The 16,504-nt window shown below is 50.2% G+C and overlaps 2 protein-coding genes across 6 annotated transcripts in view; one reads left to right on the top strand and one right to left on the bottom strand.

Annotated features, from left to right (window-relative positions):
- Positions 1–290: 290 nt before the first annotated feature.
- Positions 291–5,471, bottom strand: Ctf1 (cardiotrophin 1). Of its 2 annotated transcripts, none has more exons than XM_031388425.1 (3): positions 5,398–5,471; positions 4,127–4,245; positions 291–1,650 (listed from the first exon to the last, which is right to left on the bottom strand). In XM_031388425.1, the coding sequence occupies exons 1-3, from the start codon at positions 5,420–5,422 to the stop codon at positions 1,183–1,185; spliced, it is 612 nt and encodes a 203-aa protein (XP_031244285.1). In that variant the 5' UTR covers positions 5,423–5,471; the 3' UTR covers positions 291–1,182. The 2 variants fall into 2 exon arrangements, with proteins under 2 accessions (XP_031244285.1, XP_031244286.1); XM_031388426.1 differs by lacking the exon at positions 5,398–5,471 and adding an exon at positions 5,156–5,391.
- A 4,442-nt stretch (positions 5,472–9,913) lies between these two features.
- The window catches only part of Bcl7c (BAF chromatin remodeling complex subunit BCL7C), a 41,975-nt gene continuing 35,384 nt past the window's right edge, over positions 9,914–16,504 (top strand). Inside the window, exons 1-6 of one of the 4 annotated variants that reach the window (XM_031388423.1) lie at positions 9,924–10,384; positions 10,862–10,940; positions 11,292–11,400; positions 11,486–11,650; positions 13,011–13,096; positions 13,636–13,833. In XM_031388423.1, the coding sequence (XP_031244283.1) occupies positions 10,293–10,384; positions 10,862–10,940; positions 11,292–11,400; positions 11,486–11,650; positions 13,011–13,096; positions 13,636–13,761 (657 nt within the window). In that variant the 5' untranslated portion in view covers positions 9,924–10,292 and the 3' untranslated portion in view covers positions 13,762–13,833. Of the gene's footprint in view, positions 10,385–10,861; positions 10,941–11,291; positions 11,401–11,485; positions 11,651–13,010; positions 13,097–13,635; positions 13,834–16,504 lie in introns of those variants that run through there. The other 3 variants (XM_031388424.1, XM_031388421.1, XM_031388422.1) reach the window with 3 other exon arrangements.

Raw genomic sequence — 16,504 nt, 5'->3', positions numbered from 1 at the left:
TTTTGCTGGAGTTCCTTTCCGTGGTCTACCTCTCCATTGATGCTTTCTATTGAGCTCTCCAATGATGGCAGCCCAATGCATGTTACAGCCACTAGGACTCATGTTGCATCTGTTTCCTGCTAGGAACATCCACTTTGTGTTCAGAACTGACAGGTGGTACCCCAGCCTGTGCCTTTGTGGGTATTGGGCCGGAACGGGAACCTCCTGTACTCTAAAAATTCGATTCTCCTCAAGTCACTTTCCCCACATGCAACAACTATGTTTCATAAAACATTTTATGAAACGTTTAGTTTTATTGTTAAACATTTTATTTACAAAAATTTAATTTATTCTCTAATAAAACTCTTTAAGATATTTTTCTGCCTTTCCCTCTCCATTGACCAGCCTAGGGCTGGGGGCCATTGGGAAGACAGTAGAGAGGTTAGAAAGGGAAGGCCATCAAAGGGGGAGGGATTTGCCTACAAAGGTCCTGAGGGTGGGTGGCCTTGCCACCAAGGGACAACTAGGCACTCTCCTGGTCAGTAAAGAACAAAGAAACTGAAGGGAGAAAAAGTGTCACCTCTATGAGATGAAATAAAAGTTACATGTACCCATATGGACCACAGGAAGACAGATGGGAAAACTGGGCGTCAGAGGCAGGTGGATCTCTATGAGTTCGAGGCCAGGTTGGCCTACATAGCAAGTTCCAGGCCACCCAGAGCTATATGGTGAGACTCTGTCTCAAAAACCAAATAAGCAAGCAAACAAAGAAAGAGCCAAGAGACAAGGAAACAAACAGAAACCTCTCAGAGACAGAAGAGTTCAAGACGGGAGAGAAAAAGACAAAATGAGAAACTGGTAAGCAGAAGAAGCTCTCTGAGGCTGGGCAGTGGTGGTGCACGCTTTTAATCCCAGCACTTGGGAGGTGGAGGCAGGCGGATTTCTGAGTTGGGGGCCAGCCTGGTCTACAGAGTGAGTTCCAGGACAGCCAGGGCTACACAGAGAAACCCTGTCTCGAAAAACAAAAACAAAACAAAACACAACAACAAGAAGCTCCCTGAGGAAAGGAGAGCAGAAGAGATCACTCAATGCAGAAAGATAGGGACAGTCCAAGAACACACATGGATGACACAGATGGAGAGCCAGAGAATTAGAAGCCAAAGAGGTGGGACAGAGCGAGCTTGTGAGAACAAGTATTGACTGTCAGGCGACGTCCCCTGGCACCAGCTGGCCCAGGTCGCCCTCCGTGCGGCTCACCCACTCGCCATAGAGGCCGCACACGTGGAGCCCCAGCACCTTGGCTGGGAAGATGGCTGCAGCGCTGTTGGTCGTGAAGAGGGTGGCGGCGGCGACGGGCTCGGGTCCGGGCCCGCGGGCTGCAGCGCCCAGAGCAGCCAGCACAGTCTCCACGGCGACGCCCAGGGCCCGAACCTGGCGGGCTGCGTCCTCCAGGCTCCGCAGCAGGCGCGAGGCGCGAGGGTTCAGCTCCGCCTGGCGGCGGCGGACGGCATCCAACAGAGCGGGCAGCACACTCAAGGCGGCTGCATCCTGCCGCAGCCGCTCGGACACCGGTAGCCCCGCGTGGCTCGGAGCCGGTCCACTCAGGCCGGCCAGCGGCAGCCGCGGTGGTGAGAAGCCTGGCAGCCCAAAGGGCTCTCCCTGTTGCTGCACCTGTGGAGACAAGGCCATGGATCAGTCGGCCTCCAGGGACCGCGATGGGGGCTCGTCCACTCTTAATAGCCCTCCTCCCCTCTCCTGGGGCCTTAGTTTCCTCATCTTGCAAATGATAGAGCCTATTGAGATAAACCCAAAAAATTACGTGGGTGTTACACACCACTGCCTTTGTTTATCTAACAGTCAATAAGAGTACCAGGTTCATAGTATAGTTAGAAGTGTAAAGGGTCTGAATGGACAAAGTGTGGGTCCCCAGGAAGAGCCCAATAAATATTAGCTATTTTTAAGTTATTATTGACCTGTTTATTTTGAGACAGGGACCTTACAATAGCTTTTGCTGGCCTGGAATTCACTATTGAGACCAGGCTGGCTTCAAATTCATAGAGATCTGCCTGTCTCTGCCTCCTGAGTACTGGTGTGTGCCCTCCCTTTTTTAAAGTGTATGTCTGGTGTGTGGGAGAGTATGGTACCACACTGCACATATGAAGGTCAAAGGACCATGGAGTCAGTTTTCGTCTACCTTTATGTGGGTTATGGGGACCAAACTCTGGTTACCAAATTGCCTAGCAAGCCCCTTTACCAGCTAAATCATATCTTCAATCCCAGACTGGGTTTGGCTCCTTTCTGCCACTTTACTAGCTGTGACTTCTTGTAAGACCATTCATTCCCCTCTTTTGGCTTCAGCCTTCTGATCTGTGAATGTAAGCAGTGTTCCTGTGCTGCCTTTCTATCAGACGCCTCTTGAGAATCACAGACGCAGAGCAGGGACCAGGTCAGACTCCCTTCCTCTTCCTCTAGTTGATAACCATCATTTGCAGAAACAAGTGAAAAACAAAGGTGATTTCTAATTTGTCAAATGCTGTGAAAATAATACTTATCCTTTGCAAACCTCTCGGCGCAGGGGCAGGCCTTGTGTTTGCCACTTTGGATACAGTATATTCCTAAACGTGGGGATGATGGAGATGGCTTTGTAACTGAGGAAATCGGGGCCACTGAGATGGCTGCCAGCCTGAGTTTGATCCAGGGATCCTTGTGGTAGACTAGAGAAGCAAGTCCCTTGTGTTATCTCCTGATTGTCATGGACACAGCATGTAGCCACCCAAAATAAAGGGATACAATTAAAAAAACAAAAGAGCTGAATACAAAGAATGATTGAAGGCCTGGCTGCTCAGGGAAGCAGCAGAGCAAGCTGGTATGTTTACAAAGCTTGCTGGACAGACCATCCTACTGCCACTGTCACCATGGTTACATTTTTTTTTTTAATGTTACCATTACCACCAAGGTCACAATTTAGCAACCCTACAGTCTGCCTGAACCAAAGCACCAGCCTTCCCCCACTACACTACGGTAATCTGGAGGCCAGGCTGCTCCCAACGGACACCCCCTCTTGGCTTCCCTAAATGTCCCAGGTGGGAGTGTTCAGTAGTTCATATTGTTCTGCTGTTTCATTTTACAGCCCAAAGAGTAGAAGCATCCTGATCATACGGAGCCCAAATCTAGGTCTCTTGACTTTCAGAGTTTCCTTTGTTTCCTCAGAATGGCTCCCAGGACGGAGCCTCCAAGCTGAGACACAGTATCATTTGACCACTGATGGGTGCTGTTGCGGGACATTTGATTATGGTTCAAAGAAAACCTAATGGCTAGCAAAAAATGCAAGCTAAGAAAGATGATGAATTTGTCAGATGCAGTTAGGTGTGTCCAGAAGAGAGACACTAAAAGCCTAGTCCAGGTTAGATAAGAATGCTAAAGAATGGTAAGTTCCTTCCTATTATTTTAAGGCAAATTGCTCTGTGACCCAAGGCAGTCACTTGGATGGCCTTGAGCTGCCCCACCATAAAGATGAAATGGTTTGGGCCCTCACTGACTTCGCTTGGAACCCACCCCCACCATGGTGGGACCACTCAGCCTGCTAAGGGTACAGGAGAGGAGCTAGAGACTTCTTTTATAGCCATTGGACATTTGAGAGGAAGGCACCTTTTGGGGTCTCTCTCTCTCTTTTGGTCTTAGAGGAGTGTCACAGAAGCAGCTCTGGGTAAGAAGAAGCTCTTTGGGCCTGTAGGAGAAGCAGCTGGCAGGACACAGGTGAAACAAGACTCTAGGGAAGCGCTAAGGAGCCCTCCTGGGTTTGGAGGAACTCAAAAGGAAAGTAAACTAGCTTGGTAGAAGGACAGCTAGAAAGAAATTTCTAAAGAGCTAGTAGTTTAGTTGCAGAATCAGGCTTGTCAATAGATATTTTGTAAGTAGCTAAGGAAATTAAGTGGCCTGATTGAACTTATCCACAGCTCCCAGCTCATGGGTACATATATTAGTTACATTTAGAAGGATAAATATTACAGGGTCCTTTACTGTTTGGCCGGAAGGAAGTTAACATTCCCCTCAGACACTTTTGATATCCACTGCTGGGGATAAGATGGAAGAAATGGGTGGCTGAAGACATTGTGAGCGACCGCTCCCCAGCCCTATGCCCACTCACATATTCCTCTAGCAGTTGTTCTGCATATTTGGTCAGGAGGCGGGCAAGGTTGTGTGTCTGGCGGATCTTGGCCTCCAAATGGGGTAGGAATGAGATTGAGGAGTCAGTCTGGTGGTCTTCTGGTGGGGAAGAGGAGGAGTGAGAGGTTATGACGGAAGCCCAAACCCACTCCTTACCCATCTTTCTCAAGCTGGCTCTTCCTGAACCCAGGGGCTCTGCTCTCGATGCCAGTATTCAAGCTACAAAGAATCTGCCCCGTCCCAGGCACCACATCTCTGGCCAAGCAGTGTCTCTACATAGATGTCTTTCCTGTCCCCAGATCACTATTGATATACTATTAGGACCAAATTCATATACCTCCTTCTTAGTGCTGCCTCTAAATTCTCTCTACTCTCAAATCAATTTCTTCCTTCCACTTTAGGCCATTTGTCCACACTTCCAAAGTAGCTTCTTTTATCCATGTGAATCTGCCTGATCCTGAGACTCCTCACTCTCTATCACCAATACTATCCAGAAACTCTTTAAGGACAAAGTTCACCTATCTTTGGATTTCTCCAACTCTTGTTTGAATTCAGTCAGCATCTCTGAAGCGCTGAACGCGCCTTTCCGGCCCCTTGTACAGATAGAGAAACCGAAGACCATATTCCCTTTATGTTGCTCCTATGTGACTTGCTAGGCTCAGCGGCATCAATGAATCCACAGGATGGCCTTCCCTGGTTCCCTGGTTAGAGGGTGGTGCCACAGGAAGCCGACTACATTTTCCAACATGCACACTGCTGGCACCCCAATGCATGCTGGGGAATGTAGTCTCTACCCGACAATCCCCTCCGTCAGAGTTTCCCCACTGCCAGCGGAGATCTCAGAAACCTGTATTGTGGGCTCTCCTTACTTGTAGCTTCTTCGAAGATCAAAGACTTCCTTAACTCCGCCTCTCCCTCCAGTCTTTCAGCTTTGATTCTTTCCTAATACTTAAGAAGCACTACTATCCTGTTCCAACCCGACCCCAGCCCCTTTTCAGGGTGTACTCACCCATATATATTCGGTGATCTAACCCCTGAACTCAAGGCCCTGAAGCCTCAACTCTTTGCGTCTGCTCTTTCTCTCAACTCACCCGCCGGTTACCTGACACCGGCATCTCCCTCCCCCGCCCAGGCCATTCCCCTCCCAGACCTGGGGGTGGGGTGGTGCTGACAGACATCCAAACCCCAGCTTTCGACCCCCCTACTCCTATTCCCACCAAGGACCCTGGATCAAGTCACTCAACCCCTTACCCAGACTTCCCTCCCTCTGGCTCATGCTGGCCCCAGGCTGATCCTGGTTCTCTCAACACACCCCTCCGGGGAAGGAGGAGGGGAGGGGGGGAAAAGGGGGAAAGGGCTAGGGGCGTGGCTCGGGCTCGGCCAATCATAGCTCAGACCCCAAATATTTCCTTCCCACCATTACATTCAGGCAAAATTCCTTGGCCCAGAGTTCAGTAACTTGCTTGTGAGCTTAGACTGGGAAGGGGCCAGAATTGGGAGGCAGGTGTTGGCACAGTGAATGGGAACTTGGGCCTTTAAGGCAGTTCTATGTCCTGTTGGGAGGAGACTCAGGCTCAGGCCTGAGGTAGAGCTTGATTATTGGCTGCTTTGGAGGGAAAAGCTGGGAAACCCGAGAGGAAAGGTGCAGGGCTGACAGGAGAAGAATGCAGGCAGGTCCTTCTTTTAGTGGAAGACAAAGAGAGGCCAGGGAAGCCCTGTTCGATTAGATTCGGGCGCACCTAAGGCATACACCCCCTCGTCTAGTTATCCTAGATGCCTTCTCCTTTCTCTGTCACACTGATCAGAAAATGAGACCGCTGGTCCCTCACCTTACCACTACAGACCCTCCCACACATCTGAATGTGTACTAAGGCCTTCAGACCCAGCCTTCTACACAGGTGAGCACAAGTTTCAGAGCGGTCACACCCAAACAGCAGCTCACCAACCTGGGGTAGACACTAAAAGGACTGGACACACTTGACTCTACAATTGGTTCCCAAGCACGCACTCTTTCTTGGGTTCTGGCACACAGAGGACCCATATTTGGTTTTAGGCTTCAGATGATGGAGTATAGGCATAAATTTTTTGCAACCTACTTTTTTTGTTTTGTTTTTGTAGACAGGGTTTCTCTGTATAGCCCTGGCTGTCCTGGAACTCACTCTGTAGACCAGGCTGGCCTCGAATTTAGAAATCCACCTGCCTCTGCCTCCCAAGTGCTGGGATTAAAGGCATGTGCCACCACCGCCCGGCTGCAATCTACTTTTAATAAACATTTAACCTCTCCTCTTGTCCACAACCCACCAGAGGAAGTGGAAGAGAAAAGTTATTAGGATATACAGGAAGTGGATCTGTTTATCAATAGTTCTTTGGGGGGCAAGCGCCATCTTCTTTGTCAGTAGTTCAGTTCCATAACAAACACCAAACATGATTCAGCAGCTACAGTCCAGTCCTCTCGGCAGGCAGACACCCAGCGCAAATCAGCAGCTGTAGTTTAATCCTGAAGAGACTGCAAGGCTTGTCAACTGGAGCAGCAAGCTGCCACGGGAACCTCATGAGCAGTTCTTTTTTGTTTTTGTTTGTTTTATTTTTTGAGACAGGGTTTCTCTGTGTAGCCCTGGCTGTCCTGGAACTCACTCTGTAGACCAGGCTGGCCTCGAACTCAGAAATCCACCTGCCTCTGCCTCCCAAGTGCTGGGATTAAAGGCGTGTGTCACCACTGCCCAGCATATGAATTTCTCTCAATGGCGGTGTTACCACAAGTTGAGCTCAACAACGATATGTAAGGTAAACCAATACACTCGTGTTGTTAGGGAAGAACAGAGAGGCAGAGCAAACCAAACCAATGCTCAGTGCTCATCTCCCACTGTCTGTGGGGTCATAGTCATACTCCTTCATCACGGGTCCTTTCACACGTCTGCTATATCTAAACATCCTTTCACCTGTGTCTGCTTCAGGAAAACATTCTTTCTTGTGTCTGCTTAACAAGACATCCTTTCACTTGTGTGCCCCAGCGAACTATCATTTGATATAGCTGACTTTCCAAACAAACCAGAAGTTTCCACTTAAATGGGGCTTGTGAGAAAGGGAACTGAAAAAGCCTACATGAGAAGGCTAACACAAGCAGACTGTCAGAACCAAGTTCATTGGCAGAGCACACCACAGGTGAACAGTGAAGCCACACTGTCAGCATTGGCCACACACACACACACACACACACACACACACACACACTAACCACCAGTATTTATTGATCTTGCTCACATGCAATGCTTTATACATCCCACAATCATGCATCTAGCGGCTGGTACCAGGTAATGCACAACTCTGAAGGCTTTATTATCCAATCAGATTTATATAATGATAAGATAACAATTTACAAGATGCCAATACAATAATTTCAGAACCAAATAATAACGACAACAGTTTAACCCCATTAATCTGTTTTGTAAAAACCTTTGCTTGGTTATATAACCACTCGGGGTCTGACTCCTCATCATCCTCTGCCTCCATGATCCAGATTTTCTTCCTCCTGCTCTCTGGCTTTTCTCCTCCTCAAACTCTAGCTCCACCTCTCTATTCCTGTCCAATCACAGGCCTGTCACTGCCCTACTGTGATTGGACAGAGAAAATGTTGTAACAGATATTCATGTGGGCCAAGCACTATCTTAAATGTTTGTCTAAACACATTAGCTTATTTCCACGTTAGCGGAGGCAATAAGACAAATGACTTGCCCATGGCCATGCAGGTAAGTGTGACAAGCTGAGATTTTACTTCCTCCAGTTTGGAAATGCTGTCAGACAGGTGGGCACAGTCACACCAAAACTTCATAGACTCTCCTCACACACACAGCACAGCAGGCACATCCTATCTAGTGATAATAAAAATCAGCCAAGACACTCATCTGCTTTCCTTTTATTTATGTGTATGTTGGGGGCATGCATGCACCTGACTGCGGGGGCTGGAGGAAGCAAGAGGGCATGGGATCCCCTGGAGGTGCTGGGAACCAAACTACTGTTCTCTGGAAAAGCAGTAAGAGCTCTTAACCACGGAGCCATGTCTCCAGCCCCCATTTTCTTTCTTTTTTTCTTGAGACTGGGTCTCATTGTTGGACCAGGCTGACCTCAAACATGTAGAGATATCTACCTGCCTCTGCCTCCTGAGTGTTGGGATTAAGGTGTGAATCACCGTACCTGGTCTTTTTTTTTTTTTTTTTAAGGAAAAACCAAAATGCCTCTCATTTATTTTGCCTATGTATGATGTATGAAGGGGTGTGGAGGTCAGAGAGCTGTCAGGAATGGGCTCCCTGTTATGGAGTGTGAGTCATTGGGCTTTGTGGCAAGTGCTGTATTCATTGAGACATCTCGACAGCACCCATTTTAAGTAAACCTTTAGCTGAACTATAATATACACAAGAAAAATTACACAAGTAGTACATATACACCTTGACAGACTAAAGGCCAGTGTAACAAGCTCCTGGCAACCCATTCCTTTGCTAGGTAGTCCCAATAGTGATCACTGTCCAGACCCCCACACCATGAATGCATTTGTTTTCTGAACTTATATATAGAATTATCTAATGCATGCTGTCACATCTGGCTTCTTTTATCCAAGACCTATCTCCACTGTTGTCCATAGCAGGGTTCTGGTTGTTTTGTCTGTGCCCATGGTATAAACAAGTTGTAACTGCTTTTCCATTCCATTCTATCGAGTTGTTCCCAGGTTGGTGCGACTGTGAAAAGAGTACCAACATTTCCAGTATACATATCTTGGTGTTTATACAGACACATTTTGTCCTAGTGAGGTTTATTTTCTTTTTTTAAGATTCTTTTTTTTTTCATTATTATATGTAAGTATGCCGTAGCTATCTTCAGACACCAGAAGAGGGAATCAGGTCTTGTTACAGATGGTTGTGAGCCACCATGTGGTTGCTGGGATTTGAACTCACAACCTCCGGAAGAGCAATCAGTGCTCTAAACCACTGAGCCATCACTCCAGCCCCCTGGTGAGGTTTCTATGACTGTGATAAACACCATGATCAAAAGCACCTTATGGAGGAAAGGATTTATTTCAGCTTGCAGTTATAGACCGTTATGAAGTCTGGGCAGGAACTGAAGCAGAGGCCTTGGAGGAACGTTGCTTACTGGCTTGCTCCCCAAGGCTTGTTCAGCTTGCTTTCTTAGAGTGCCCAGAGGTGGCACTGCCCTCAGCGGTCTGGGCTCTCCCACATCAACTATCATCAAGAAAATGCCCCACAGACTTATCTACAGAGCATCATGATGGAGGCGTTTTCTCCACCAAGGTTCCCTCATCCCAGATGACCCTAGCTTGTGTCGGGTTGACTAAAAACTAGGCAGCTCACATTTCTTCTGTTGAGTGTCGATAGCTTGGGAATGGAAAGTGTTGGAAGACAGCGTTGGCATTAAGTTTCTCACTGGAAAACTGCCAGTTTTCCAAAGTATCTCTACCAGTTACACACCCTGACTCAAGGAATGCCAAGTTGCTCTGCTACCCCATCTACATGGTCTTTTTCACTCCCGCCATTCTGGCTGAGGAGGCCCGCTCTCCACTCGTAAGTCTGGCACGTACTTGGCACTGTTCATGGGACTGTTCAATGAATGAATGAACAAGTTAAGTCGGGCAGCGTAGAATCAAACAGCCTGGAGAGGGCAGACGCGCGCACACAGAGCATTTCAGGGACGCCCACCCGCCGCGGACGCACACCAGGACAGTCCCTCTCGCGCACCCCTGAGCCCACGTGGCCGGAACGCACCGCCTCGCTCGGGCCGCGCGCGTCCAGCCGCACAGCTGCCCCCCAGCTCTCCCTCTCGGTGGCGGGCAGAGGGCGCTGTGCGTCCGTGCGCCCCGAGGGGCGGGCCCGGGCCGGGGCGGGGCTGGCCGGGCTTCCAGGCCGGGGCTCTAGCCGCCCGCGCCGCCCGGGCCGCTCCGGGGACGGGCCGGGGCGGGGCGCGGTCTCAGGAAGCCAGGCGGGGACGCGCGGAGGCGTTGGGGAGCGAGGGAGGGCGCGGCCAACTCCCGGAGGGACGGCGGGCCGAAAGAGCGGCGCCGGGGCCTGGCGCGCAGCCTGAGATCACCGGACCACAGGCCGCCCCACCACGGGCTCTGTCCCGGCCCCATCCCTGCCAGCATGGCCGGCCGGACCGTGCGGGCCGAGACCCGGAGCCGAGCCAAAGATGACATCAAGAAGGTGATGGCGACCATCGAGAAGGTCCGGAGATGGTGAGCGCTGCCCCCGGGCCAGGGATACAGCCAAGCCACCTCCTCCAAACGCGTCCGCCCTTTCCTGGCCCGCTGCCCCCGCCCACCAGCTGTGCTCTGAATCGACAGGGCGCCCCCTTTCCCTGGCGATTCCCAGAGGTCTACAAAGCGTGGTCCGGAGTAGTGCTTTCCCTGAGCGGGAGCCCTCATCTATGCCCCGCCCCCTGAAGCTTTTGACACTCTCGTGAGCTTGGCCTCGGGTCTTCATTGCCTGAGTCCCTGGCCAGGCCTTGGTGGCACCCTGCTGAGTGCCCCAGGTGTCTACAAAACCGCAGCTCCAAGTTATATCGGTTTACGTTTTGCCCTGGGGTTTAGAGGGCTCTTTCTGCTTCTATGCTGTGTTAGCGAAGCTGTCCCTACCCTAGCACACCTCCCTGACCCCCAGTCTGTGGGGCTAATCCTTGGGCCTCCCTGACCCAGTCTCCTGACCTCCTACAGGGAGAAGCGCTGGGTAACTGTGGGTGACACTTCCCTTCGAATCTTCAAGTGGGTGCCTGTGGTGGATCCCCAGGAGGAGGTGAGCAAGCCCAACCCCCACCAGGCCTTGCATCTGTGCAACCTCAAGCGATTTCCCTCCCCACCTTGGCCTCCACCTTCAGTCGGCTTGGAGACTCCCGTGTGGAGTCCAGGCAAATGGTAACGATTATTAAGAGGCGCGCGCACGCACGCGCGCGAGCACACACACACACACACACACACACACACACACACACACACACACTTTCTCCAAGTTCAAGACCTAACTCAGCCTACACAACCTGAGGCAGCACCGTTTGCTTCTTTGAGCCTAGGTTTCCTAATTTGTATTGAGGGGCTTTGTAAGAGCTCCCTAGACTACTAGCCCTGATCTTACCTCTCTAACCCTCAGGAGAGGAGGCGGGCAGGAGGCGGGGCAGAGAGATCCCGTGGCCGGGAGAGACGCGGTAGGGGCACCAGTCCCAGAGGGGGTGGCCCCCTCATCCTGCTGGATCTCAATGGTATGTAGAGATTCTGTAATGGAGTTGGGGGTGCTGAAGGAAGCCCCTGGGGCGCTCTGGCTAACTAACTTGGCTTTTGCTTCAGCAGATGAGAACAGCAACCAGAGTTTCCATTCTGAAGGTTCACTGCAAAAGGGCACTGAGCCTAGCCCTGGGGGTACACCCCAGCCCAGTCGCCCTGGATCACCGACTGGACCCCCAGAAGTGATTACAGAAGATACTCAGCCCCCACAACTGGGCCAGGAGAGAGGTAGGGCCCTGTGGCTTTCAGGAGCCCTCTCGTCAGAGTTGATCCCACCATCTTGTCCTTGTTTTTATATTATGTACTCTCTCTCTCCCCCATCCTGCCTCCCTCAGGGAACCTTCCCTGACCCTGGCAGAAATTACCTCCAGCTGGGCCTCACTCCTTGGGCTTCTTAGATCTGTAGGGAGCATATCAGCGACTGAAATCTTTATGTAGATTTATTTCTCTGCTTGCTTATTGTCCTTTTCTGTTACCATCTCCTGCCAGCCATACTGATCTTGTTCCTGTGGGATGCGTGAGAGATGTTCAGGGAATAAATAATTCTGATAATCGTAGGGGTTAATAGCATTAGATTAACAGCTAACAGAAGCATTAGATTAGCACTTATCTGTCAGTCATTCCGTCATTCCTCTGAGCACTCCGATGTTTTCTTGTTTGTTTTCTCGTTTAATCTTCAATGTCATTTTATGGGACCGATGATCCTATTATGATTCCTCTTTATACACGAGGAGCCCAACTTCCAGAGAAAGAGGCCCAGAGTTACAGAACCAGTGAGCCAACACCTGGGCCTGAGCCCTCTTCCGCTCCTCTGTCTTCACATAGCCCACCCCGTCTGGTCAGTATTCCTTCCCAGGCGTGGCTGGTTCCTGTGCCTTCGGTTCTGCCTTCTCATTCCTCCCTTGTACCTGCTCTAGCCCCCTTGCCTGTCCCTCGTGGCCTCCACACAGCTGCAGAACAGCTTTGCTAAAGCACGAATTCAAATTGGCTGTCTTCCTGCTCCATAGCCTTCAACTGGCTCTCTGCGGCCTTTGTTTCCTTCATTTGACACTGAGGCCTTTACACACTGTGGCTGCCAGAAATTGTTCCCCTGTCAAGAACACCATGATATGGGCCTCTGGGCCATACCTAGATTGTTCCAAATACTTTTGGTAATATAAAATGATAGGACAGGGGGATGCATCTGACACACCTAAGGCCCTGAGAGCTCCATCTCGACTGCCACAAAAATGAATGAATGAATGAGTAAATGAATGAAATTGCTAGCTGGCACTTACTGAGCACATACTATGTGCGGAGCAGCCTCTTGTGGTATTACTGACACCGTTCCCATTCTGCAGGCGATTTAGAACCTGTGGTTGCTACGCATATATTTCTGCCTAAATTCTGCTCTCCCCGTGTTTGTCTCTTGGCTCACTCCCTACTAACAAGATCCAACTCGAGTCTCCCTTCCTTGGCAACTGGGTACCCCCTGTGCCCCCCTGATGCGGTCACGTGTGACCAGCCCCTGTCTGTTTCTCTTGCCCCTGGTCCTCTCTCCCAGCGCAGAGCAGCTGCTCAGGGAGCATCTCTCTGTTTGGTGTTGCAGGTCCAGGGGCTACACCTGCAGGCGGTACTGATGAACCCCCAAAGCTGACCAAGGAGGAGCCTGTTCCAGAACTGCTAGAAGCCGAGGTGAGAGAGGCCAGAGTCTGCACTCTGGCCTTGTGGGGCCTGGAGGCAGACTTCATTGGAGGCTTAGCTGGAGGTTGGAATCTCGGGTGGAGAGGAGGATTACAGACAGCACCCTGAGGGCTGGGTCATGGCTGGTATAAGAGCCCTGAAAGCCTGGAATGATCCTGGTGCTCCTCTAAGGACTTAAAAAAAAAAAAAATCTAGGCTCAGAATGCAGCTTGGTGGTAGTTCACTTCCTAAGGGTGCGCAGGAGCTGGGTCCCCTGCCTTACTCAGACACACGTCCTGAGCTCTAAACGTAGCCTAAGACATCGCCTTGCCTTGCTTACAAGGACTCCCTTGATTTGCTTTTCAGAAAAATCAAGTTCTTTTCCCCCAAACAGTGTTTCTATTGTTTTTGGTGTCTCACCCTACATTCTGATTACTTGGTCCTGGACCAAACCCCGGTTTCCAGGGGAGCAGAGTGGAAAAAGGCAGAGGCTAGGAGGCTGTGCTCTTGGGTTAGCGTGGAGCTCACACCTGTCCGCCCTTCCTCTTCAGGCCCCTGAAGCTTACCCTGTCTTTGAGCCAGTGCCACCTGTCCCTGAGGCAGCCCAGGGTGACACAGAGGACTCGGAGGGCGCCCCCCCACTCAAGCGCATCTGTCCAAATGCCCCTGACCCCTGAGAAGCTGCCTGCCTCCTGTCCTGTTGCTCCAGGGGCCCCTTTGGCTTTTTATAAATAAAGACCCTTTTGTAATTTTGTGTCATGTCATTTCCCTGTCGAGGCTGGGGAGGGTCTTTGGAGACAGTTTTGGCTCATGCTCTGTTCCTCAGATGGGGTCACCGAGGCTCTGAGATGACCTGTATTCACGCCATGATTCCATGTGGGGTGAGGGCTTGAGCCAGGACCTCGCCTCCCTTGCACCCCGCCTTGCCCTTCAGCGACCTTTACCCTCCCCAGGGCACAGCAGCTATTGCAGTCCCCAATTCACTCACAGAAACACAGGCCCAGAGGAAGCACCCAGCCCCCTTACACCCCCTCCCCCCCACAGGAAGCTACTGCATTGTCTCCAGCTGAGCCATCCCTTCCATGTGGAGCCCTAGGCCCACACTTCTGAGTCCTTGGCTCTTGTGTAGTTATCATCTAGATGTCATCCCCTGATTCTAGGCTCCATCAGCATCAGCACCTTTGAGTTTCTACAGACTTTTAAGCCTCCTCTTCTTTGTCTCAACATTTATCAGGCTGTTTGGGGACTGTGAGTCTGTATTTCTGTGTTTTAGGCTTCAGGCCTCTCAAGAATAGAACTAGGTTCCCAGCTGTTCCTAGCTCAACACTGGGGACACAGCCTAACAAATGCTTCATGAGTAACTGAGTAAATAAACAGGGCTGTAATCCCATGCCCAGGAGGCTGAGGCATGAGGATTATTGAATTCCTCTGTCACTATATGTGTGGCTCTAGGCTAGTCATTTCTGCTCTCTTGACTCTTAGATAGTTCACTTGGCCAATGGGGTAGGTAATAACTAGGCCTCACCCCCCACTCCACCCCTACCTGTCCCTGACCCATCTCCCACCCCCAGCCTTCGTCCATACCAGCCCTCAGTCTCAGAGAAGCAGGGTCGGGTGAGTTAGCCCTGTTTGAATTTTTAACCAAAGGAGAGACTGAGGTTCAGGGAGGCGTCACTTAAACCATCCAGGCACCTCTTGAAGTCATAGCCGAGGCCGACTAGGAAGTCTCACTGCATGTCCTTCTGCTGTGAAATGGATGACCAAAAGTGACTGGCTTAGTGTTACCCAGATTTGTAATATTATCATTCTGAAGGTCAGAAGTCCAAAGTCAGTGTCACTGGGCTAGAGTCAGGGTGTCTGCAATAGGCTGTCAGGGAAAAATCCGTTTTCTTGACTTTTCCAGCTTCTAGAAGCTACCTGGGTTCAGGAATGGAGTCAAGCTGTGGCTTGTCCTCTCCTCAAGCCCGCTGTAACTTCTAACTTTTTGCCTTTCTGATTCCATCATTAAGTCTCTTTACCTGGTCTTCCTGCTGCTCGTGTGGCCCCATGTGACCATACTGGCTGGCCTAAGTATACAGGATCACACCCCCACCCCCATCTTTGAATTTAGTTTGTCTGAAAACTCCATTGTCATGTAAAGTAACATATTCCTATTCTGGGGCTTAGGATGTGGACACCTCAGAAGGGTCAGTAGTCAGTATGCCACATGTGGTAACCTGCAATGTTCTGGGTGTGTGAGGCATCTCATTAATACCCCTCAGCGACACTGTGAAGTAGTGTAAGTGTTCTATAAACTGTAAAGTGCCTCGTGTGGCTTATTGGTTCAAGTTCTGGGTTTGAATTTCACTGTCTATGTTCAGTTTCTTTTTCTTTTTCTTTTATGTGTATGGGAGTTTTGCCTGCAAGTATGCCTATCACCATGCATGAGCAGTGGCAGAGGAGGCCAGAAGGCGACATTGCTCCTGAAATTAGAGTTACAGTTTTAGCTGGGAATGGAACTTGGGTCCTCTGGAAGAGTAACAGGTGCTCTTAACTCCTGAGCATAGGGGTCTGTGTGTGTGCAAGTGCCCATGGATATGTGCATATGAGTAGCTGCCCTCAGAAATTAGAGATACCACACATCCAGGACCCAGAGTTACAAACAGTTGTGAGCTACCACGTGGGCATCGGGAGTCTTCTCTCCAGCTCCTGCTGTCATTCTCAGTATGATGTACCTCTTTGTTTTCATATGCCTTGCTTTGTCATCTGTAAAATGGGATGATAGTAATGTGAGCTTGGTAAAACTCTTCTAAGAATTAAATGAGGAATTACATGCGGAGAGCCCTGATGCACGGTAAGAGCTCAATAAATGACAGTTCTCATCATCCCATATTACAGAGAAGGTGTTGGGCAGGCACCAGAGACCTGCCCATCATCAAAACTGGGCAGGGTTCGGCCCTGCAGCAGGTATCCATTTCTGACTAGCATTAAAGGACTAAAGTTCAGTTTTGCCAAGGCTGTTCCTCTCCTGGTCATAGGCCTTGGCTATTGTCCCCAGGGGGTTGGTTCCTACTTTCTCCATGTCTATCACCTCTAGCCCTGGTTTGGTCTAGGAGCCACTCATCCTCTGGTCACATCCCTGATGCACACATACTGTGCCCTCTCTCCTGTCTCCATGTGCATGCTTTCTGGGATTCTTCCCACTCTACCTGTGGTCCATGTCACTGGAGTACGTACTGCCCCGTGCTAGTTTTTTCTTTATGGAAACTATACCTTCCTGCCTTACACTTCTTCTTAAGTGAATCCCCTTCGTCCAGATTCTGATCCGAGCCTCTGGACTCAAATGGCTGAATGGTGACAAAGCCCCGAGATGTCACAGGGACCTTAGTTTCATTTTCTCTCTTTCTTCCTTTCTTTCTTTCTTTTTTTTTTTTTTTTTTT

The sequence above is a fragment of the Mastomys coucha genome, unplaced genomic scaffold (genome assembly GCF_008632895.1).
Source record: "Mastomys coucha isolate ucsf_1 unplaced genomic scaffold, UCSF_Mcou_1 pScaffold21, whole genome shotgun sequence".
Lineage (NCBI taxonomy): Eukaryota > Metazoa > Chordata > Mammalia > Rodentia > Muridae > Mastomys > Mastomys coucha.
Note: the sequence above shows the minus strand (reverse complement) of the source record. Positions and strands in the feature narration are given on the sequence as shown.